The 25,712-nt window shown below is 41.7% G+C and overlaps 1 protein-coding gene across 1 annotated transcript in view; it reads right to left on the reverse strand.

The window, feature by feature from the left end:
- Window positions 1–480: 480 nt before the first annotated feature.
- Window positions 481–25,712, reverse strand: part of Prss12 (serine protease 12) — a 60,454-nt gene continuing 35,222 nt past the window's right edge. The window contains exons 5-11 of the mRNA XM_032897370.1: window positions 24,777–24,973; window positions 21,940–22,081; window positions 19,502–19,707; window positions 17,082–17,160; window positions 15,117–15,239; window positions 1,491–1,771; window positions 481–826 (exon numbers count right to left, since the gene is read on the reverse strand). Of these exons, the coding sequence (XP_032753261.1) occupies window positions 519–826; window positions 1,491–1,771; window positions 15,117–15,239; window positions 17,082–17,160; window positions 19,502–19,707; window positions 21,940–22,081; window positions 24,777–24,973 (1,336 nt within the window). The 3' untranslated portion in view covers window positions 481–518. The remainder of the gene's footprint in view (window positions 827–1,490; window positions 1,772–15,116; window positions 15,240–17,081; window positions 17,161–19,501; window positions 19,708–21,939; window positions 22,082–24,776; window positions 24,974–25,712) is intronic.

Here is a 25,712-nt window from a genome sequence, read left to right on the forward strand (position 1 = left end):
CCTTTTCATTTAACAAATGCTATTGCAATAAGATGGGAGTTTTCAAAGTTGAAAAAAGGGTTTTATCATGTGCCAGCCCTTGTGTAAGATTAGGTTTTAAGTGCGTTAAATTGTGGGCTCCTAGTCCAAATTTTATGAACTGTAAAATTTGCTGGGATTTCACTTTGCATAAAAGGCAAGAATGATAAAAATCAGTATTAATGGGGCTGGAGAGATGGCTCAGTGGTTAAGAGCACTGGCTGCTCTTCCAGAGTTCCTGAGTTCAATTCCCAGCAACCACATGGTGGCTCACAACCATCTGTAATGAGATCTGATGCCCTCTTCTAGTGAGTCTGAAGACAGCAACAGTGTACTTACATAGAATAAATAAATCTTAAAAATAAATACCTTTACCCCCAAACTTCTGGATTCTCGAAATCAAAGTAGGGGTCTCGGGCTTGAGATATTCCTGGCATGGTGCCAAGTATAAAGACAGTTTCCTATCTGTTCCTTTACTATTTTCTTGAGCTTCCCATAAATTACAGACTTGTAACACTTTTTATCCAAGGTACAAAGGCGGGGACTCTGGTATAAACTCCTGGAGTGTCTTTGATTCCGCATCCATACCCCCAGGAAGTCACCCCATACACAACCCAGGTTTCATCAGGCTTTTCACACATAAGTGGTCCTCCGCTGTCTCCCTGGCAGCTGTCCACACGGTTGTCTTCTTGGAGGTTTCCAGCACAGAGCATTCTCCCAGTAAACAGTCCCTTGTACCGTTCCTTACAAAACCTCTTTGGTAGCAAAGGCACAGCTGCTTGTTGTAGAGTTCTTGAGTAAGCACGACCTACTCAGAGCAAAAGACTAGTTAGACTAGAAGTAGTAGTCAATGGGATTTCTGCTAATAGTCATATTTAGCAGTCTAGTAATCTTAAATTACTGAAGTATTGGAAGCATATCAAAATGGCTGGTGCTTATAAAGGTGCTAAGGTGGTAGCCAGGCAGCACAAGTATAATGGGATGATACAGAAAGACTTGAGGCATACCAAGCAGCATTTATATAGTCTGCTTCCTGGTAGGTCATGTGTAGAAAAGCTTATAAATATACACCTAGCAATTGAATTCCATTAGCTTGTGCTAAAATTTGGAGTTAGAACCAACAGTGTAGGAAACCCAAAGTCCAGGATGTAAATCTAGGCTGTGTGTATACAGTTCATACTTGGCAAACTTCTAGCATCTAAGCTTGAGCCCATCCGAGGCTCAATTCTAATGGTGCCACCCTTTAATACAGTTCCTCATGTGGTAGACCCTCAACCGTAAAGTCATTTTTGTTGCTACTTAATAACTAGTTTTGCTGCTGTTACCAGTTGTAAATATGCGTTTTCCAATTGGTCTTAGGTGACCCACCAATGGAGAACCACTGATCTGAGGTCTTACCCTTGCATATCCTAGCATGAACAGAGCGGAAGCTGTCAGGTTTTCCTAGTTTGTTGCTTTGTTTTTATAATTACCTGTGTCTCCCCATCCTGTTATGTGACAGTTGGAGGCTGTTTTCTGTGGCCTTTCTCTCCATAGAGGTAAACAGGCTGGCAAAACGTGGGTGCTTAGTCTAGCACATTGCTCCCCTGGTCCTTGTAATCTAACCAGGGCGATGTCATAGTCGCTGCTGTCTGGCCGATAGTTCCTGTGAATCACAATCTGTTGGACCCCTATTTCTTGTTCAAACTCCTCGGGAACCAAAGTATGATAATCGCCAACTCGGACGGCATAACTCCTCGAGTTGTTACCGTACCTGAACGGAAAGAACCAAATGTGAGGCCTTTTTCCAGGGATTGAAAATTGATGATCCACAGCTAGGAATGTTAAACAACAAATCAATCTTGTTCCAAATCCTGTCCTCTTGCAAACTTGGCCATCTTACTGTTTCTCTTCCCTCAAGCTCACTGCCCCCTCCTGGAAGCCCACTGTTCTCATGCCTTACTTCAAACTCCCCTAAGTCTAGATGACTATTTTCTGAGAAGTAGTAAATGTGGAAAGTGAGTGGAGATTACAGACAAGGCAACAGGGTGGCAATCCCTTACCAAACAGGAACACAGGGTAGCACACAACCGCTGTCCTGATTTGCCCTGTTCATTCTGCTGCATGGAGTCATAAACACAGCTAACCCTCCTCTGAGCCTGATCTAGTGCACCTCATCTTAGCCCTAGAAAGATATCACCCCCTGTGAGTCAAATGCAAGAAAACTGTCAGCATATGTCACTATGGTTTTCCACTCAGATGTCACCTCCAGTGCTTGCTTCCGCGGCACACATAGGAAGATTAGATGTCACCTCTGTGAAGCCTACTTTGACCCCATGTCTATATTGCAACCTACCTTTCTTTGCAACCCTCCTAGTCTCAGCATACTTAATCTATAGGACACATTCACCTTTTTTTTTTTTTTCACTCTACAGTCTTAAACATTAGTTTACCATTTAACTGCCTTGTGCAATTAACAAAGGTGGCGTAGGTCCCCAAGTGAGACTTCTGGGCCCAGAATACACTAGCCAACCCACCTGGTTACTTCTTCCTCAGAAGATTACAGCTGTTTCTTCACTGGCCCTGATCTCAACTTACAGCAAGAACAAGGGCTATACATGCTCCCAGGTATGCAACACTATAAAATCAAGCATTTAGTGGTAGTTTTACGGTGGTTTAAATTTGTATCCATTGGTGTGCATATCCATTTGCCACTTTACAAAAGATATAAAAGCAAGTTTGCATATGGATGGGATAGATGTGCTCTTGGTTAAGAGCTCTGACTGCTCATCCAGAGGTCCTGAATTCAATTCCCAGCAACCACATGGTGGCTTGCAACCATCTGTAATGGGATCTGATACCCTCTTCTAGTGTGTCTGAAGACAGCAACAGTGTACTTATATAAATTAAGTAAATAATATTTTAAAAAAATAGAATAAAGTCTTAGCTGATCTCAGAACATCTTCAACTCCTTTCAGAGTTGATTGGCATTTTATTTTATTGTAGCCAAGGCTAGCAGGCCGTTCACTGTGTGTAGGCTCAGACTCGAACCAGCCCTTCTGCCTCCACCTCCACAGAGCTGATATTCCAGGCATGCACCACACATAACCGCTGCCTTTCAAAACATTCAGTTCTTTTGCCTGCCAAACCGTAACTCTGCCTTTTATCAACCATCCACATATTTCATGCTGGCATCTAACTGCTGGGGAGCAATTCTTAATGTTAATTTTTCAATGATAAACACCCTCCCCTTTTCTAAGAAGAGGAGGAGGGGTGGATGGAGTGAAGGGAATGTGGGAGGGAGAGACTGGGAGGAGGGGAGGGAGGTGAAGCTGCAATCAGGATGTAAAGTAAATAAATGATTAATTTTTTAAAAAGTCCTTTATTCATTTTTTTCTTTAACAAACATGAAAGTCTTAATGTTCCCAAGACATCCATTTGAATGTGAGTTTAAAGCATTTATATTCAATAGTTTGCTAGTAGAAATCTCCTAGAGGCTGGAACTCACTACTGACTGCCTTATTAAAATATACCCTCATCCTTCCTTTCTCCTCATTACTCCTGTGTTAGGAGAGGTTTGAACCTCTAATAGCAATGACCATCTCATCTAATTATGCAGCCATCAACTATTGGTCAATAAATTCTTATTCCCCGTGGTTCCTGACAACTCCGTTTTCAAGTTAAATCATATATCTTTAAAGTTCAGGGAGGGTTTTTTTCCTCTTATACCAAGTGCATGCTTTTCAGATTTATTTAAAAATGTAAAATTTATATTTTACAATAAATGTATCCTTAAACTTTCTAAACTATTAAAATGCAAAAACAACAACAAAAACAAAAAACCTACACACCAGGGCCAGTGTTAGAGGCATACCGGCAGAGTTTGAGGCCAGCCTGATCTACATAGCTAGTTCCAAAACAGCCAAGACTACATAGGCCCTTTCTCAAAAAAGAAACAAAGAAGAAAAGATCACACATCAAAATTAGCCAGACCCAAAGTTAATTACACATCTCAGTGATTTGAATAAAAGTTCCGAAGCCGAGGAGCTTCACGTTGCACTTTTCCTTACACTGTCGGTGTCAAATAAGTCTCTGTATTTATCATCATCAATAAAAACCCATAGCAATTAGAATAACAGAACAGCTTTATGTCCACTTTCATAATGAGAGGCCATCATGTCCATGCAGCCCTTCCTTGCCCCTAAACTAGCCTTTCCTGTCCTCTTTTCTGCCTATTATACTCGCCCACATATGTCTGTTTACATATATGCCTGTATTATTGACTAGATTCTACATATGAGAGAGAGCATGCAGGGTTGTGGTTTTTTCTGAAATATGTGACCTTGCTTAATATTATGTATTCTAATTCTAATCCATTTTCCTGCAAATTTTAATTTATTATTTCATTTTCTATAGAGCTGAATTATACATATATATATATATATATATTCCAAGTTTTCATCATTCAACTAGATTGATGAACAACTAGAATGATTCCTGGTTGTTGTTTTTTTCCCCCTATAGAATAAATCAGCAATAAGATGGGGACAGAGCTATCTCTGTGAAGTTATCTGGCTCTATGTCCAGGAGTGAGATAGTTGGGACATGCGGTGGTTCCTATCTTTACTTTTTTGAGACGTCTCCAAACTGATTTCCACAATGGCCATATTAACTTACACCCCCACCAACAGTGAACATGGTTCCTTTATCTTTACATCCTCTCGAGCACCTGTTATCACATTTGTTGGTGGTAACTATTCTGACTGGAGTGAGTGTTATCTCAACACAGTTTTGTATTTCGCTGATGGCTAGTATGGTGGTTTGAACAGAAATGGCCCCCATAGACTCAGGTGTTTGAATGCTGGCCTACAGGAAGAGGCACTACTAGGAGATGTGGCCTTGCTGAAGTGGGTGTGGCCTTGTTGGAGGAAGTATGTCTCTTATTGGCCTGGGATTTACCAGCTAGATGATTACTCAGCTTCTGCCATCTGCCTAGCATCTCTCCAATTTTGGGATTACCGCATGCTTTTTATGGGTCCGAGGGATTTGAACTCAGATCCCTATGCTTATGAAGAAAGCATTTTATCTTTTCTTAGACTGAGCTATCTTCCCAGTCTGAATTCCAGTTATTCTTAAAATTAACTATTATGAGATTTGAGGAACATATAATAAAAATTTCAACCAAGTGTTTGTCTACTACAGACAGGGCTCCTAGTAGATGATATCATATACTTCAGGGAGGAAGCCTTGCCTGGTGTGATTCTGGATGTCAAAAACATGTGATTCAGGGCTTCTCCTCATCTTTCTGGCTTAGCTAAATTTGTGTTATACTGATAGATGGTGTATAAAAAATGTTTCTAAAGCAAACATTTTAAGTTTTGGCTGGCATATCATTTGGGCTGCTAGATGAAATTCCTTCAACTCCCCACAAATGAAAATTGGATGAAAATCCTATACAAGTTTGTATAAGAGAGGATCTGAGACCAGGCAGCTCAGGAAATCTTATTGCAATACTCCAAATTTCTCTGATATTTTGTCATTAAGGTAAACAACAACAACAACAAAATACTAGAATTTAAAAGCAAAGAACTAGTTTAGGTTTGGGGGCCATGTGCAGAAAGCATTTGTGTTTATTCTGTACAGATCATCATCTCGCCAAGAAAGCAATGTCTTATATCAACCTGCCCACATCAGCTAACGCTGGAGTCTGCTTTTTCTCTACTGTCTGAATTAAACTCAGGAAGTCCTTTAATAAATCCGCTTATGTGAATGTTGACAGCTGCTATGTAAGAAGTTAACTTACTGAGACCTTACACTGTCCCTGACATATATGCAATGTGTATGTCAGAAATGGATTAGTGCTATGGGTCCCAGAAAAGACCATGTTTTTCAGAACTCTATTATATAGGAAGGCATAAGAGAGTGCATGTTAAGCATTTGATCCATTGATTTTTAAACCTACCTCTCATTACCTCTGGGGCTAGTCTTCCTAATTATAAGTATTTATAGAGCTTCCCTTCAGCAGAGCAGCAGTCTCTGCCCATTTGTAACTGCTGTGGTATTTCTAGGCAGAACGTCAAAAGATAAAATCAGGTTAAATGATATTCTTGAGCATATTGAGTTTGGAGTAGACTTACAGAAATAAGAGGGTCCTTGTTTCATATGCATTCAATCTTCCAGAATTGTGTTGTTAACAGGATGGGCAGTTAAGAGGACTTAAGACTCAGGAACTTTTCTCTCAATTGTATTCCTGTGCCATTGTAGACACAAGGTCATCTCATAGTACTTTGTGGTAATGATTTAGAATAAGAAATGCCAAAAGCAACTAATTTATACCCTGAAGGACTGACTGAAAACAAATTTTTAAAAACTTCATTTACTTAAGCTTCCACTTAAAATTGCTAGTAGCCTTCCCATATCTCATTGTTTTAACATTAGGGGAAAAAGGTGTGGAAGAGGGAAGGGGATAGGGCACCTCTAATCCCAGCCCTGAGGAGCTAACTATGAGTTTGAAACCAACTGGTCTACATAATGAGTTCCAGACAAGACAAAAGAACCAGCAACAGCAGAGGAGAACAAGGTGAAAGAGGAGACAGAAAAGCTATAGTGCACTGGTTCTTAAAGTACCCATTAAAGAAAGAAAGAAAGAAAGAAAGAAAGAAAGAAAGAAAGAAAGAAAGAAAGAAAGAAAGAAAGAAAGAAAGAGTAAAGATGCTGAATCTGTAGTTAAAATAAAGACATTCTGGTTTCATCCGGACAAGGCAGTCTCTTCTAGACTGTTCTGATACAAAACAGTGATGACTTTGTAAAGATAAAACATACCACGCAGTCCCATCATTCACTCATGGCTGCTTTAACACTCTTGCACTTCAGGAAGAGGAACACATGTGTGTGCATATCTACATACACAGAGGCTCAGTGCTGGGAAAAAGGAGAGGGGGTGGGGAACCTAATCAAATGTGAAATCCAGGTCTCCTCCAAGCAGGCTAGCATACTTCCGACATCTCCATATGGAACACGAAAGAACAGAAACGTCAAGACCTGACCACTTTGCTTCTCTCACATTGCGGTGTTTTATGATTAAAGGGGAGTTGTTTGAGCCAAAGCCGCTGAATCTAGAAAATCAAAACTTGAAGCTCGTTTGAAGAACTAGTAGCTGGCTCTATGCCTTTTAATAAGCTAAGTCAGATAAAAATGAGAATAGCTTTTGCAGTTACTTCAAACAGCGGGACAATCAAATCCAGGGAAGCTTAAAGGCCCAGTCAGATGGACTTGTAACACATTGGCGAGCCGTTTCCCTCCCACTCACATGAAGAGAGTCCTCCATTTCTTCTAAAGCGGAGAAAATGCTGAATATCATAATCTGTTCCTCTGATCTTTAATCATCTTTATCTTATACTCTGCAGATAAAAGGAATCCCAAGTGGCATGTGGGAGCAGTTATTCGTTGATCTACATTTAAAATAACCACTGCTCTCTGAAGCCCAGCATTCCTAACTGTATCCACCATCTGGGGACCCAGCGCCCACTTAAATCATGTAAGGATCACTTAGGAGTATCTACTATGGTATTTCAGCATGAGTGAGAGCTTCATGGATGTTAGGTGATAGCTAGAAGGGGCTGGGCAGGAGAGAAGAAATGATTCGTAAACAGAAGGTTCAGCCACCTTCCTCCAAGTCTCTAGTTTGATGGCCAGATTCCAGCTTGCTATTCTATCGTACCAACTTCTGACTGCTATTCCAGAGTTTTCCTTTCCCCTCCTTAGCTACCTGCTGTCTCCTTTATTACAACAGCTACATAGCTGGTCCCCCTCAGCTGTAAAAATATAAAATCAGGGTTCTTGCACACAATCCTTCAAGTTCCTACTATTGCGGGTCTTAGTCATTTGGTAAGAGCAATTTTGATTCACTCCAGAAAAATGCATATGGGAGACCTAAGAGATGATGTTTTCCGTGTAATTTCAAGCTTATAAAATGCCTTTACACATTTGCCCTCCTCCTTCAGACCTCTCCCAGATGTCCCCAATGCCCCATACTGTGAAACCGCTCTTTGAACATACTTCAAGGCTGAGAGCCTCTGGATGATTTTGCATTACCAAACAAATGAAACAGATCCACACACCCAGTGGGCCAGGCTTTTCCTGCTTCTCATTTCAATATCCACTGAACAGACCCCAGACCCCATAACCTCCTTACACTTACACAGCTCTCTGCCGTTCTCTAAATGCCTCGTGCCTTCCAACCACTACTGCTACCGAAGCAGAATGAGGTAGAAAAGACCAACTATTAGATATTGGTTTACCAGCGATTTTACTTAAAGCACTGCTTGCACTGCCTATTTGCCAAGCACGGCTTCACTTTACCCGAAACAGAATGACCTGGAGAAGTAGCTGAGACAATGGGTCATTTTCCTAAACAACCTGCTGACTGCCATGTGTGCTTTTGTAAAATCTTGCTTGCCCACTGCACCTTGTGGTTTTCAAGTATCAAGTGAGAATGCACACCAGATCTAGCATAAAAGCTTTTCAGGAGCTATCCTGCCTTTGATCTGCTGGTGACACCTCTCTTCCACTGGTATCAAAATGCTTATCCTGTAATGAATCAACACAGCAGGAAAAATTGTGGCTTGAAGGTTCTGAGGCCGGGTTGGTGTCCCAGTCCCTCCACTGGAAGTCTTGACAGTTTACAGGAGGTGGCTGGATTTGTGATTTATAGCATGGTTATCCTGTATGGAGCAGAATTTGAGGGCCCAATGACTGGACCAATGACTGGCCCAGCTTGAGACCCATGAGAGGGAGCCCACCCCTGACACTATTAATGATAATCTACTCAACTTGTAGACAGGAGCCTAGTATAACTGTCATCAGAAAGGCTTCGCCCAACAACTGATGGAAGTCGATGCAGAGACCCACAGCCAAACATTAGGTGGAGCTTGGGGAATCCTGTGGAAAAGGGGGAGGTGTAGGAGCCGGAAGGGTGAAGAACATCACAAGAAAACCCACAGAATCAACTAACCTGGGCCTGGAGGGGCTCATAGACTGAACTGCCAACCAGAGAGCATGATGGGACGTCCTGTGCCTCCTGCACTGAGTCTTCGTGTGGGACTCCTAACGGCAGGAGCCCAGGCTGTCTCTAAGTACATTACCTGCCTTCAGGTCCATTTCCCCTAACTGGGTTGCCTTGTCTAGATGGGAGAAGATGTGCCTAGTCTTACTGTAGCTTGATAAGCCCGGGCTGCTTGCTATCCATGGGAGGCCTTCCCTTTTCTGAGGAGAAGCAGAAGAGGAGTGGATGGGGGCAAGGATGGGGGTTGCAGGCAGGGACTTGGAGGAGAAGAGGGAGGAGAAGCTGCCATCAGGATGTAAAGTAAGAAAATAACTTAATAGAAAAAGATAGAAAGAAAAAAATCAACTTTGCAATCCCATAGCACTACCTGCTGCCACCATCTACTACATAAAAGAAACATCTCTGATTAAAAGAAAAAACATAAAGATTTAAGAAATGTACTTTTAGGGAGAATAATTTTCCTCAGGGTGGTGTGTGTGTGTGTGTGTGTGTGTGTGTGTGTGTGTGTGTGTGTGTGTGTGTGTAAGCATGCACTGGCTGGACCTAGGCCTCCCCACACATTTAAGTAGCAAATGTGCAGCTTGGTCTTTACATGAACACCCACTGGGGCAGGGGGTGGGGGCAGGGGGCATTGCTATCCCAAAAGCTGTTGCCTGTGGGTGAGCTATGTTCTTCTGGCTGGGCTGCCTTGTCTGGCCTCGGTGGGAGAGGATGCATTAGCCTCCCAGAGACTTGATGTACCAGGGTGGGGGATACCCAGGGAGCTCCCACCCCATCAGAGGAAAAGGGAATGGGGGATGGAGGGAAGGATCATGGGAGGTGTGACCAGGAGGGGGAACTGAGCAGGATGTAAAGTGAATTAGAAAGAGAGGGAGGTGTGGTTGAGGGAAAGGGGAGAGAGAGAGAGAGAGAGAGAGAGAAGAGAGAGAGAGAGCAGGGGATGGAAGAGGAGGAGCAAGGAGGAAGGGAAGAAAGAAAAAGAAAGGAAGAAAAGAAATTAAAAGAAAAAGTAAGCCATGATTTTGAAAAATAGTTAAGGGGTGGAATATGGAGATAACATGGGAGGGTTTGAAGGGAAAATATAATTGCATTGTAATTAAAAATAGATTTAAGCAGGGCAGTGGTGTCACACACGATTAATCCCAGGACTGGAGAGTCAGAGGCAGGTGGATTTCTGTGAGTTTGAGGCCACACTCATCAACAAAGTGAGTTCCAGAACAGCCAGGGCTACACAGAGAAACCCTGTCTGGAAAAACAAAAATCAAAACAAAACAACAACAACAACAAAAAAACCCAAATAAATAAAAATAAATAAATGTAAAAACCCTCTTCTCTCTGGGTACAGTTCATTCCACCTGTGAGTTAACTGTCAACAGATCTACAATTACCTAGGAGATGCCTTGGGAGGGGGTTGGTATCTTGGTTACATTAATTGAGACTGGAAGACCACGGAGCCATTTTCCTGTTTAGGATCCTGGCCTATCTGAATAGAAGAGAGCTGAGCCCCAGGAAGCACTCATCCCTCTGCTTTCTGGTTGTCAGTGCGATGTGAGCAGGCTCGCCTTCACTTTTCCACTCTGATGTGCTGCACCTTGAATGTGAGCTAAAATTAACCCAGTGTATCTCATCACAGCAACAAAAGAGAAACTAAGATACCATCTTTAAAGGAAAAAGAAGAATGGTGCGGGTGGGATGGCTTAGTGGGTAAAGCGAGCGCTCACTGCATGAGCTGCAGCCACAGCAAAGCCTCGCAGAAGCACACGGAGCCCAGGGACGCGGAGGCAGAGGTGGAGAAGCCAGGCCTTGCTGACTGAACTGCTGAGCTCCACAGTCGATGGGAGACCCTGTCTCAAAAGACAAGGTGGAGGCGATGGAGAGATGGCTCACTGGCTAAGAGCACTGTTTGCCTCGCAGCGGACTGGGTTCAGTTCCTAGCACCCTCACGGCAGCTCAGAACTCTCTAAAACTCCAGTTCGAGGACCCAGCATCCTCTTCTGGCCTCTTCAGGCACCAGGCACACGTACATGCTGGCAGTATACTCATACGCATAATGTGTTAAAGTTCCTAAAAGAGGTGGAAGCAACTGAAGAAGACACCTGACAGTGACTTCTGGTTTCCGCGTGCACGCATACAGATGTGCGCATGTAAACACATGTATGTACACATGAACCCTTTCATACAGGAACATGTACATGAAAAAGAAATAAAACCTTTCCCAATAGTACCTGTGGTGTTTGAAGTAACAGTCAACACCCACATGCCCTCCACTGTCTGCTACTTGCCCCTCTTAGTGCATCACGTCATTTACATAATGGTGTAGCACCCAAGACAATGCAGTCAGCACATAGTCAGCACACAGTACAGTCAGCACACAGTCAGTTCACAGTCCCTTTTAAAGCTAATGCTTTCCTCCCAACAGTCTTCTGAGCTGACTAAGACAAAATAGCGAGGGTTTTCACTGCTTCCTTTGGACTCTGTTCTGTCAACAAATTAATTTTGTGAGAAACTGAACTACATTTCTGACACACAGTAGTGGTGTTGTACACCAGCCTGTGAGATGCCACATTACATAGTAGGAGAACTAGGCACTATTTCCTGAGGCCTCTTCATTGCTGCTGTATTGAGACTGCTGTCCGGAGACAAAGATGACATTTCCCTTTGCCCTTCTCTCTAGCGCTAATTGGAATCAGTCTGTCAACGTCTTCTGGGATCACGGTTCTGCCTTCAAATGCATTATTTATTAATTGTGAGCAGGTTATCTTCAGAGTCCATTCTCAGTTTAGCAACCAATTTGTTAAACTGAGCCAGGTAAGCAGCTGTCAACTCCATTACATATTCTACTCTGTCATTATTTTCAAACGCTCAGACCAGACTCGGCCCTACTCAACAAACAAATGGAACTGGAACATCAGAGCACCCCTGAGACCGACAAAGCACTTGAGATTGCGGTCTAAATGCACACTCTGAGAATCAGCTCCAGGACTCAGCAGATCTAAGCCTGAGGTCCAGGAACCTTAATAGTTAGCAAGATAAATGTGTCCAGTACTGTGGTGAAAAGAGGCTACTTTAAAGATGGTCCCAAAACTACTTAGTCATGGAAAGATTCCCTTTTCCTCTGAGCCTCTACAGCAACATCATACACTGTAGGAAAAGCAAGCAACCTACCTGTCTCATTCTTGGCTGCATCACTTCTGTAGAGGCCTGGGAACCAGTAGTTTTTGGTGGTGATGGTGGTGGATTTTGTTTGATTGTTTGTTCTTGTTTTGTTTTTGTTTTGCTTGTTGAGACAGGGTTTCTGTGTAGCCCTGGCTGTCCTAGAACTAGCTCTATAGACCAGACTGGCCTTGAACTCACAGAGATCTGCCTGCCTCTGCCTCCCACGTGCTGGGATTAAAGGCGTGCACCACTACTGCCCGGCCTCAATAGTTAACTTGTGAATGTTTATCACCTTTATCGTCTCTGCTGTTCATGTAATACAGAAACACCTTAAAACATTTTATTTTGGGTGAATTTCCAGACTTAGTTACTTTTCTTATATTCCCAACACAGCAAACATCTGAATGTCGATTTCTGCCCCGTGAAGCACCTTGAACATGGAACCCAACTCCACAGGCAGTTATTGAGAGAGACAAGTGAGCAGGCATGCGAGAATTTGGTGTGTGACATAATTAACGTAAGTCAGCGGGTGAAAATGGGAACATTCAAGACAGAAAAGTGGGAGAATCATCTACAAAGAGGAGTATGAACCCAGGCCCCTCCTCGCACTAGATGCCAGGCATAGAAATAAACTTAGACAAAAACCTTTAAATACTTTTAAAGAAAAAAGAGGGTCAGTTATTATACAGAACTAAGGGAAAGTGTTTTGCTTTGTTTGTTTTTGTTTTTTGTTTGTTTTTGTTTTTGTTTTTTTGTTTTTGTTTTAAGACACGATCTTGTCTTATAGGCTTTGCTGACCTAGAATTCCCTATCCTACTCCAGGTTGACTCGGAACACCCAGAGATCCGTCTGCCTCTACCTCTAGAACACTGGGACTAAAGGCGTGCACAGTCACATCTGTCTTAGGGAAAGATTTTTAATAAGATGTACACGGCTTCTTACCAGCTGACAGGAACCACACACAATAAGAGTGTGACCCATATAAAAAAAAAAGATATTTGTTAACACATAACCAACCACAAAGGCTTTGTGTGTGAAGCCTGCAAGAAATAAGATCTGCTATTACAAGACAATGACACATAAAATGCAAAGAGAATGTGAGCGTAACGTCTGATAGAAGGCATTAATATAATCACATACACAGCAAACACTACTCAGATGCCTACGGCAGCCCACTTCTGTAGTGTTGGAAGAACGGGAAGAGCTGACTGCCCATTAGTGAGGGAAATAAAAAACTGAAGTTCTGCAGGAGAAGTGGCAGTTCATACAATGGGTAAAATGAATCTGCACAAGCCAACTAGGGGTACACAGTGACGTAAAAGCGCACTGCATAATCTCATGTAAAAGGGACTTTACTTGAAAGAGTTTTTCAACCATATGGCACTTTTAAACACTTGATTAGGACTTTTTTTGCAACATACAAAATTAAAACCGTATACTGAAATTTCTTGTGTGTGTCCCCTTGCTTCAGTAATTATCAACACTTTGCCAGATGTTGGTATGCATTTTTAAATGTCAAAATGAATGTAAGGAAATGGTTATCTACTAGAGTTTGTGAATGGGTAGTGAACAGGGAGGGCGAGAGCGAGTCTAGAGCAGGCACTGCAAGAACCGCCCTGTGACTGGACAGTGACCCTCCAGTGAGGCTTCCTCAGTGAGCTGGTATGAGCTCAGGATGGACTGATAAAATTTCTAGGACACGAGTTTGCTCTTGTCAGAAAAGGAGCACATGCTACAGGAGCTAATCATAAATTAGACGCAGTGTGACTTTCAAGAAGGTACAGAGACACTTAATACACAAACCATCCGACGGAGCACAGAAACATCAAAAGCACCAAGTCTACATTCCTTCCTCCTTAGAAGTCCCATCCAATTGATATGACTCCAGTTTTACATCTACAAGCATATGAATGATACACTTTCTCTTTGGTTTTATGTGTCGTTTGTTTATTTGTTGGTTTGGTTTGTTTGAGATAATCTCACTGTGCATCCCATGCTAGTCTCAAACTCAATGATCCTCCTGCCTCAGACTCTAAAGCACAGAAATGTGTCTCCACACCTTACATAAAAACTTGAGGGAAGCATTACCCTATTTCCTCTCCCCAAACCTCCCCTTCTCTCCAGTTCTAACTTATTTTAATCCGAGAACTGTAGAGGTTTGGTCTCTTACTGTGTATTGTAATGCTAAAATCTATATTGGAAGATCTAGGCCTAACCAATGACCTCTTATATTTATATTTATTTCGTTGTGTAAACTTTGTTCCTTGATTTCAAATTTTGGTTAAATAAAATTAGCTACAGCCATTTACTAGGGGGATTAGAGGTAGATGAGTTTGGAGTGTCCTGGTTGGGAGAGAAGGAGAGGGAGAGGGGAGAGGGAGAGGGGAGAGGGAGAGGGAGAGGGAGAGGGAGAGGAGAGGGAGAGGGAGGGAGAGGGAGAGGGAGAGGGGGGAGGGAGAGGAGAGGGAGAGGGAGGGGAGAGGGAGAACAGAAGAAGAGGAAGCTGCCATGAGGGAGATGGACCATGAGCACACGGCCAGGAGAAACAGCAAGTATCTGGGGTACACCGCTGGGGAGGTAGCCAGGCCAGCAGTTAGAAGAGGAGATTGGATGTTACTCCACAGTAATTGCCAAGGCCAAATAAAGTAAACGGTAGTCTGAGTCTCGCTGTCTCCTTTCTTTGTAAGCTGGTTGGGGATAAGCTTAGACTGGCAGTCCTACAGAGAGCATCGAGTTGTTTCCTGAGGCCTCTTTGCTGTTCTTCCTGGCATTACCTCCCTCATACACACACAGTGCTGCAGGGCAAACAGAGAAGGCCTATAGCCCGGCTCTGCCACTCTCAGTGCCTACGAGCACAGAGCTAGAGGAAATCATGCCGCCTGGGACAAGGGACACATACCTTTTGAAACAGTGCGCAGCTGTCAGGACCCAGCAACTACTCAGAAGGGTGGCTCCACAGAGCAGCCTGCCATCTCCGTGGGTCGACTTCAGCCTGAGGGAAGCCTGCCAAGGCCAGGCACCCCTAGAAGACGGCAAGCCAAAAGGTTCAAGAGCAGAGAAAAGGAAAGAAAAGCCTCAGGTAAAACAATGTCCCCCATTGGAGAAAGGATTGAAGGAGCTGAAGGGTCTTGCAACCCCATAAGAACAACAATACCAACCAACCAGCGTTCCCAGGGATTAAACTGCCAACCACCAACACATGAACAGACCCATAGCTACAGCTGCATGTGTAGCAGAGGATGGCCTTGTTGGGCACCAATGGGAAGGGAGACCCTTGGTCCTGCCAAGACTCAACGCCCCTAATGTAGGGCACTGTCAGGTCGGGGAGGTGGGAAGGGGTGGGTGGGTAGGTGGGGGAACACCCACATAGAAGAAGGGAGAGGGGGGATTGGATAGGGGGTTTATGGATGGGAAACCCAGAAAGGGGATAACATTTGAAATGTAAATAAATTTTTAAAAATCTGATAAAAAAATTTAAAAAAAAACAAAAAACAAAACAAACAAACAAACAAAAAACGATGACTTTGGCACAGGTGGGGGAAAGAGCTCAAAACAGAGTGGAACCATGACATAGAGAACGATGTTCATCCGACTCTCACAAATTGGTCTCTTATTATTGGTCACAAATATCAGCGACTCTGGAAATTTGTCTACAGGCATCTGTGCATCGCCCACTCTTCTCTGACTCTTGGAAAACAAGTTGTCTTCTTTGCAATTCATGAGTCCACTCTAACCTCTATATACCCTGCGTCACATCATAACTTAACCCATGTAGCCTCAAAAAGCACCTAAACCAAGAGCTGGTTTTAAATGCCTCCCATCTCCTCTCCTTCCTCTGTCTTCCCCTCTCCCTACTTCCCCAAGCTCTCCCCATTTCTCTCAGTGATGGAGATAGAAATTGTAACTCAAAGTTCTCACTAGATAAGAAAGCTCGTGTGGGTCCTCTCAATATTCAAATGCTTTACCATGGTGGATCCCAAACTTCCTAACGCTTCAACCGTTTAATACAGTTCCTCACACTGAGGTGACCCCCAACCATAAAATTATTTCATTGCCCTTTCATAACTATAATTCTGCTACTATTAAGAACCGTAATATAAATATCTGTGTTTCCAGTGAAAGGGTTGTTCGATCCATAAAGGGGATGGTCAAAACCCAGGGGTTGAGAACCACTGCTATTCAATGCTATGTAGATTTTTTTTTACCAGTTTTTACCTCATAAATATGACACTACCATGCAAATATTATTAGGTGATACTATTATCTATATCTGTTATGAATTTTAACTTGTAGGCATGTAATGGAAAGAACTTAAAGGTCTTTATATTTACAGTGGCAGTGCATTAAACTTTCAAGGCTTATATACATCAGATATGTATTTCTGGGTTGGAATAAACTGCCACTGTAATTTTTCTTGGCTTTTAATTTCATCAGTTTTCCGTGTGTGTGTGTGTGTGTGTGTGTGTGTGTGTGTGTGTGTGTGTGTGTGTGTGTGTTAAAGGAAAACTTGTGAGAGTCAGTTCTTTACTTCTACCACATGAGTTCTGGAGACCAAACTCAAGTCACCAGGCTTGGCGAGCCATGTCACTGGCCCACGCTGAATTTTATGAGGAATGGTAACTTCGAAGGACTATGAATAAACATTTTGTGTCAGAAACGTATCATGAGTCAGAAACAGTAATGTACTAACATGGCCTGTGTTACTGAACCTGCATCAAAGGACAGGAAAACTCTCAGTGTAATCTCCATTTAATTATAAAATGATAAAAACAGGTTCCTTACATAATAAAAGGAAGCCCTGGGTTTGTAACCCTTGTGGCACACACATCTTGTAATATCAGGATCTCCCTGAAGAGCCTTTTACCTTAAAGAATTGTTCCCACCAATGATCCGTTTCTGTCGGCGGTGTAGTAATCTCAGTCCACACCCAGATGAGAGGGTCTCTGAAAGCAGAGAGGGGGTTGTTAATGCCCGACACCTCCCCTTGAAATGTCCTCCTCTATTTAAAAGTACGATTATCTGAAATTTGCTGCATAATTTTTCTTGCAAAAAAAACCCAGTCATCTTTTAACCAAAGTATATCAGAAACTTTATAGTTTCCAATCATCAAACACAGAAGGCTTCCAGTCTTCTACAGACCTGATTATCCTTCTCTCCATGTTCCTGACATAAATACACAAGAGTTCAATTAAACATGTGAGAAAGTGCAAATGTTTACAAAAGGAAAGCCAATATATAAAGCGTGACTAGATTTTAAAATAACTTTACAAATAATTTATATATGAGCAGTTTTCATGTATATATATACATTGTTTATAACCATAAGCAATTTAAATAGGAAGTACATAGTATACAAACATTGTGGGTTTGTTCTTGTTATTTTTCTCTCTGTATAGAAGGTTGGGAATTGTACCAAGAACATAAAGACCAAATCAGTGCTAATATGAGAACAATTTTGCAAAGATGCCCCAGGTTGAGCCAGAGTCTAATGCCAAGAAAAGCAATGCTTTAATGCTAAGCAGGCGAAACTTAAAATGTCCATCATTCTTGTGCAAGCACCTGGCTTTAGGAAACAAAAATCAGTTTCAAGCTGTGTGTACTATAGCCAAGAATTGAGAAGCAAAACCTAGTCCATTATAAGAGCATCTCATCAGATGACCAATCACCAAACGCTCGTGTTTAATTGTCGTATGGAGGTCGAGAGGCTCTGAGGTACAGCAGAAAGGAACAAGGTAATGATGCAGGTTCTACCGCATAGCTGGACAGACATGAAACACTTTCGTTGAGGAATGGAAGCACTGCCTACCATGGAAAAGCCTCAAAATAAAATGTATTTAAGTATTCACCTTGACAGTTTTAACTGCTTCAGGAATTTGACGTAATCCAAATAATTTGTTATACTCAATTTGTAAGTATAATTTTAATTATTGAAAGAACTTAACAAATTAAGTTGCTTTTAGGGTGATAAGTTGTCCTTGGGAAACAGGCTTCTGAATATGCATATATATACATACATATATACATATATATACATATATATATACATAATTTATTTTTATGTTAGGTGCACTGATGTCTTGCCTGCACATTTGTCTGTCTGAGGGTGTCAGGTCTCCTGGAAATAGAGGTATAGACAGTTGTGAGCTGCCATGTGGGTGCTAGTTGAGCCCAGGTCCTCTGAAAGAGCAGCCAGTGCTCTTAGGTACTGAGCCATCTTTCCAGCCCACATTTGAGTATTGTTATCACACCTAGAAGCACCCCCAGAATCAAAGAACCACGTCATTCTTTACTGTTCTAGTATTATATCGATAATTACTAGAGAGGAGGTGTGCGGATGAACCAGAACTATAGAGTTCTATACAGATCAAAAAGCTTGTTCTTTTTATAAAAGATAACCATGGATTTCTCAAAAAAAAATAAATAAATAAGTAAAAAGCTAATTCTCTTTCTTTCATTTAAAGCAGTATTTATTATTTTATACAACTTGAATATGCAAAGAACTTTCAAGAACTCAAAGTACGAAAGGGTGACTTATATCCCAATATTACAGTATATTCTCAATTTCCTTAAGCTTTAAGTGTCTAGAGAATAAAATCTACAAAAGAAATTGTTTTCTTTTAAAAATTGACTTTAGTTGGGCATTGGTGGTGCCTGCCTTCAATCCCAGCACTCAGGAGACAAAGATAGGTGGATCTCGAGGCCAGCCTGGTCTACAGGGCAAGTTCCAGGACAGCCAGGACTGCACAGAGAAACCGTGTCTCAAAAAACCAAAATATATAATAAGTAAATAAAACTTGACTTTAATCGGGTGTGCTGGCTCACAACCGTAATCCCAACACTCAGCAAGCTGAGCAGGAGGATGGTGGTGACGTCGTGACTACCTGGGCTGCAGAGTTCCAGATTAGTCTGAGCATGGTGAGAGCCTGCTTCAAAACAAAACAAAACAAAGCCTCTTAAAAGCCATTCCCACTCTTTCAAATAGTAATGATAAGGATGAGCTTGGTCCTGAGTCTTTAAGGAGACAATAACCAGATATATTGCATTCCAAGCAGGAGGAATGCAGAAATGGCTGAGACTGTAAAGGGAACTGGAGTTGATCTCAGAGACCGCAAGTTAGGGAAGCCCACACTGTTGAGTGCCTTACAGAGAGACACAGCATAAACATGAACACAAACGACAAGGGGCTATGCGCGCTCCCTTTGCACTAGGATTTTCTTAACAGAGTCTGGTGTGGTCACAGGAATCATTAACTCTCCTCTGGCTTACTGGTCCAGAGCGACTGACCTTTATTCCCGTGACCTGATGCTTTTTTCTCGAAATAGTCACAGATGACTCCTGCGTCCTCACTGTGGCGGCAGTTGTGCCTTCCGATGTCTTGTTTGACGCAGTCGGCCAGGGCCTTCTCATTCCCTGTGCACTTCACATTATCCATGTGGATGGGGCCTTTTCCTTCCCCAAAATAAGCCATGGTCCTCGCCCTGGCCGGACCCCTGGAAACAGAGTGTTCTTCAGACATGGAAGGTCAGCCAGCCAAGCATCTGGCAGATCTCAGCACACACCAGCTCAACTCTGCCTCAGGTCTGAATATTGAGATTAGTTTGGGCATGAACTGAAAATCACTTTTTGTGACTCAAAACACTGAACACTGTTCACTGGCCCAGGCCTTTGGTATGTTATGGAATCTACTGCCTCTAATTTAGCTTCGACTTAGAAAGTCACGCACAATAGAATGTCAAAAATAAAGTCACCCCCAAGCTTTCCCTCTTTACTTTCACAGTGCCAAGAAAAATGTGGGATTAAATAATAGCCAGAGACCTAGAGACCAATTCTTTCTCTCTCTTTTGAAGCAAAAGTACAATTCTTAACACAGAAAAAGCAGGGAATTGTGTAAGGAAGGCTTATTTTGGAATATTTCCTTTTTGTTATTTTTACATTACTTTCTGAGGATATGCAATCCAAAAATGTTTGTTGAAGAAGAAAACTAAAAATTCCATATTTAATTCAATTTCTAATAAGTTATTGAACATAGTCATGAAAGGAAAAATCATTAAAGTTAGAATCAGGAAAACAGTCCTTAACATACCACATTAGAAAAAATTATTAAGAAAAGATAAAAATAAGATAAAAAGACTGATCCACTTTCCTAAAAACCACACTAAGGAAAGAAAGAAGATAAATCAGAAAGCTGGTGCTTGTAATAAACATTTACAAACATACTTATTGGCAAATGCTTTTCTAGAGAAAACATACAAAGAAATCTTAAAATTTACACAAAATTTTAAAAATCCAATAACAAATAAAATCAGTCTAGATGCCAAATAAAATCATTTCAATAAAAATAGATGTCATACACTGTACTTTATATAAAAGAAAGTACTGATGGCCAGTAGACAAATGGCCATGCATTTGATTGCCCTGGGAATTAGGGATGGGGTAAACTCTAGCTATTCATAACTAGAGCATGCTACTAAGTGTGAAAATTAGTGTAGCCACATGGGAAAGCGGCCTTACTGCCCTGGACAAACTTGAGTCGACATGTTAGCGGTTATATTCCTGAGTATACTCATTAAAAGCTATCTTGAAGAAGTCCCTGTAAATGCATCTGGGCTCTGTCTCCTGAGCTAGCCCTTTCTCCATGTAGTCCACTGCATGGCCATTGAGCTGTATGCTTTCCACCATCGAGAAGGTGCTCACTTGAGAGATTCCTCAAACTTCCAATTTTTTGAGAACTGTGAGTTGGACAAACTTCATTCTTTATAAACTACTCAGCCTGTGCTTTTCAGTTATAGCAATGGAAAATCCACCACTTCTACAAATACATGTGCAGGGTCAGTACAACAGAGAGGTAAGTTGTGTATTTATGGAATCTAATATTACAGAGCAAAATGGGTTGATCAAATTAATCACAGCCTCTTGTATAAGGAGATCTCTCAAAAGCAATACAGAAACAAGGCAAATACCTGAAAATCCTAAAGCAGGAGAGCTGACTTTCAAAATCAGAAAAAAAAGCAGTAAGATTACACAAAATTGGGGAGTTTTACTTTGGGTACTGGAATAAGAAGAGTGTGACTAGCATATTGGGCTCTTAAAGCTACAGGAGCGCTCTGTATGTATAAACACATGCATACATATATGTATTGTGGAAGGAGAGAATTTAAAATGAAGTAACAGGAGGAACATAATACACACACACACACACACACACATACACATACACACACACACACACACACTCATAAATGCAGGAGGAATAATACAAAGCACTGAGTAGATCGCACAAAAAGACAAGTAGTTACAAGCATGACAGCTGACAGGAGAGACGGCCGCCTCAGCTCCATCTGCACTTGCTCTGTTTGCAGCTTGACTCCCATGAGCAGTGAGCACCGGCTGTTGCTTCAGTGAGTGAGGATGCAGTGCTGAAGCCTAAGTTACAGGCAAAGCTGAACTAATGCCTGTGGTGAGGACAGCCGTGTACTGGATAGTCAGCCTTCGGCTGTTTCTCTATCACAGAAACACTGCATTTGTGATGTTTCGTATTATATATTTCTTGGGAAACTATAGTAAATAGAGCTAGACTGCTTACTGCTTCTTTATCATTCCAAATCATGCTGTCGATAACTAGGAACTTTTTTTACATAAAAGAAACTCACTAGAATAAACCTAAACATACGAGTCAGAGAAACCATCCCCAAGTACCATCCCAGAGAACTCCGTCTCCTTACTTATAGCCAAGCTGCCGGCAGATCACAGCTGCATGCTTGTCGGTCCATCCGTCATCACAGATCGTTCCCCATTGGCCATTGACAAAAACCTCCACTCGTCCTTCTCTCTTATTCTCTCCATCCATTAGTCTGATAGGAAAACCTAAGTCATGGTTTAAATATATTTAAAAAGCCAAAACAAGCAGCCAGGTTATGTCAAAGCATAAAAACCTTACAAAGTACATTTTTTAAAAATCAGATATAAAATCACTACCAATCCTTCCTTTGGAGAGGGAGATGAAATACCAGAAATATCCTGTATCTATTCTCGCTGTCGTTATTGAAGCCCTGAAATCATTGGGCTCATCTTGCTCAACTTTCTGTTCCTGGCATTTGAAAATGTCTCATATGCAGAGGACAAGAATGTATATGTATGGGGTTGGGGATTTAGCTCAGTGGTAGAGCGCTTGCCTAGGAAGCACAAGGCCCTGGGTTCGGTCCCCAGCTCCGAAAAAAAGAAAAAAAAAAGAATGTATATGTATGTATGTATGTATGGATGGATGGATGGATGGATGGATGGATGGATATATGGCATTCTAAAATCATGAGCTAGCCATTTTTTTATTACAACTAACTTTTAATAGTAATAGGGTATTAATGGAGTACTTTTGTTTTAGGTCACTTTGTAACTCACGAACATAGATGAAACATATACTTCCAAATTGGAATTTTTAGGAAGGTATAAACATTGACATACATGGGTAAAAAAGTTGGTCAGCCAGCTAGAAAGGGTGCCGTGGAGGAAGTCAGCTATCGGAAAAATTCTAAAACCTTCTCAACTATTTATTTCAAAGGACTTAAATCTCAAAACATATTAACATTTAAAAACCAAGAAACCGATTTCTCAATTAAGGTTGAAGTTACACAAACGATAGAATGTCACACCTCTGTCCTCCACAATATATAGATAGGAAGGAAGATACAGATATAGACAACATGGAGACCGTGGTAGGTTGATGGATGGTGGCACTCAGAGTCTTTAGGGAGATTCACTCTCCAAGATAGAAAGGTGCAGCCATGAAGCCCCAGCCTGGGTCTATACAGTGGTGTCCTCAGGGAAAAGAAGACGGACTTAGAGTTTAAAAAAAGAAAGGCACTATGCAAATAGGCACTGGGAGAAGAACTACGATCTACAAGCCAAGGAACCAGGAGAATCTGTATTCTTTCCAGTCCCTGCTTCAGAATTCTCTCTCAAGGAGCCAAGCTCACTGAGACCCTGGGTTTCAGAGTCTCACTTCCAGACTGTGAGATAATAAATGTCTGTGTTGACACCACTGCATGGGTGGACTTCACAGCAAAGGAGCAGATGGATACATACAGCTCTGATTGCCTAGTTCCTGGGCGGGTCCTCTAGCTTCAGGAGAACTTACTAGTTACTGAAAACGTAAGGGTAAAAATGATCAGAACAACCAAGGAGGTGGAATCCGGGAGCTGATGACCAAAATATCACTTAATATATACATATGGGATTATGGCATTATGAATTGGCATTTGTTACCTAAAAATCTTTGTTGACAAATCGAACGTATTTTATTTTTCCTCCTCAAAATCTACCTCCCTGAAAAAAAAAAAACATGTGGTACTGTTTAAAGCTCACATACTGAGACTCACATACTGGGGCAAAAAAAAAAAAAAAAAAATTGTGAAGTCGTTTGAGTGTGTCCTAATGCAGTGTAATCTGTGTCCTAATGAAGACAGAAAAAAAATGATAATTTTTAGTTCTCTATCCTTACTTGTGGTATCCAGAATGATTCAACCCTTAACTTAAATCCTCGGTCAGGCTTACTTCATGAGACAGGAGAGAGAATCACACGGTAGAGTCAAAACCAGCGAATGTTTAGGTGAATATTCTATGCACTTCTAGCTAGTAGCGTTCAAGCTGTGGCAAGTTTTAGCTATGTATGAAACAGAACATTTGGAGCTTTATATTTCTTATTACTGTGTCTAAAATTTTACTGTTCTTCACAAGAGGTTTAAAAAAAAAAAAAAACAATGCTTTCCCCAAAGACACAATTTAAACTGAAGAAATTTTTTAAGATTCTTATTTTTTTTTCAATTTTTACATTTTTAAATCTTTGTTTTAATGTTAGGGTAATATATCTACATGGAATTAGATCTCCATGATCTATCTCAATAGTTTTAAGAAAATGTCATCTATTCTATTTCTATTTAATTTGTTCTTATGTGGATGGATGTATTGCTTATAAATATGTCTGTGCATGCCTGGTTCTTACAGAGGCTGAAGGCAGGGCCGGGATCACCTGAGACCGGACTCACAGATAGTGGTGAGCTGATGTGGTTTCTTAGAACGAAAAATCAGACCTCAGAAATAACAGTCAGTGCTCTGGCCAGCTCTCCAGCCCTGGATTTCTATAAACTCTAAAAGAAATGACAAACCATATTTTATTTTTTTAATCGTGTCTGTGTGTGTGTGTGTGTGTGTGTGTGTGTGTGTGTGTGTGTGTGTGTGTCTGTGTGTGTAAATGTCTCTGGGATCCACTCCCAGGACCATGATTGTCAAGGTAGATAGACAACCTACGGGAGTTGTTTCTCTCCTTCTATCATATAAATTCTTGGAATTGAATTATAAACATTTTTTAACTGAGCAATCTAGACGTTTAATGAAAAACAAATCCAGAATTAGACATGTAATGGTAGTTGGGAATTTGAAAAGTTATTTTTCTTGGGAAACAGACCTTTTGACAGTAAAGTCAAGGGTGGAAAGGGTTTCACATTCTAGACTGGTTGGGAGAGCCGAGTGAACGTCTGTGACCTCAGGAGCAGCATCCTGTCCTTACCTGGGGAAAGCCTATGATCATCATTGTCAGGGTAGCAGGTGAGGCCCACATCTTCCCTATGGCTGCAGTCATGCCTTCCCCACTGTCTCCTGGAACACTGAATGAAGCTGGCTTCTTTTCCTGAGCAGCTGACGTCATCCAGCCATATGGGCCTGCTGCTGCCTTCAAAGTGGTTCACAGAGGACTGTTTGCCATATCTGTGGCAATGAAATGAATGCTGTTAGCAGAACTGCCATCCCATGCATTGAGGGACCAGTAAAAACAACCTAATTTAGTATTGTGACTTCAGAGGGTAAGAATCTGACCTTTCTCTGGCCTTGGAGACCCGACTGCGCTTGCTTTGCTGTGCATTTGAATTATCTTAACATCCTTTGGTTAACTTGATGAGTAACTAACCCGTAATTCATTCTCATGTTTTGATTACAGTTTAACCCACCAGCCAGAGAGCGTGCAAAGAGATAAACCTCAAATTCCTCACCATGGAATAACTCTGTGAAGTAGAGAGAGAAGACAACCGGTTTGGGTCTCTGCTAAACACTATCTGAGGTGGTCCGAGTTCCTCAGCTTGCCTCCGTCTCTCCAGAGTCCTTCTCCAAGAGGGAGTCTTAAGTCAGTGACTGCTCACAGCTAGGACCCAATCCTGGACTAAAATTTGGCTGCTGGCCCACCAAAATAAGAATGACGATGGTGTTCTTTTCATAAGGTTATGTAAGCTTAATGCACACAATTTTTTATGACACCGCGTGCCAATTGACTTTATTACTTCTATTGGGTATCGCAGTAAGTGGCGAGCTGTGAAATAGTAAATATGTGTACAACTGAAAAGCTGGCAGTTGGCTTAACTGCATTCATTTTCACCCTTCTCTCAATATTTCGGTCATTATTTAAGGATCATGGCGGGTATAACTAAGCTTAAAGATCTTCAAATGCCTTCAA

The sequence above is a fragment of the Rattus rattus genome, chromosome 3 (assembly GCF_011064425.1).
Source record: "Rattus rattus isolate New Zealand chromosome 3, Rrattus_CSIRO_v1, whole genome shotgun sequence".
Taxonomy (NCBI): Eukaryota; Metazoa; Chordata; class Mammalia; order Rodentia; family Muridae; genus Rattus; species Rattus rattus.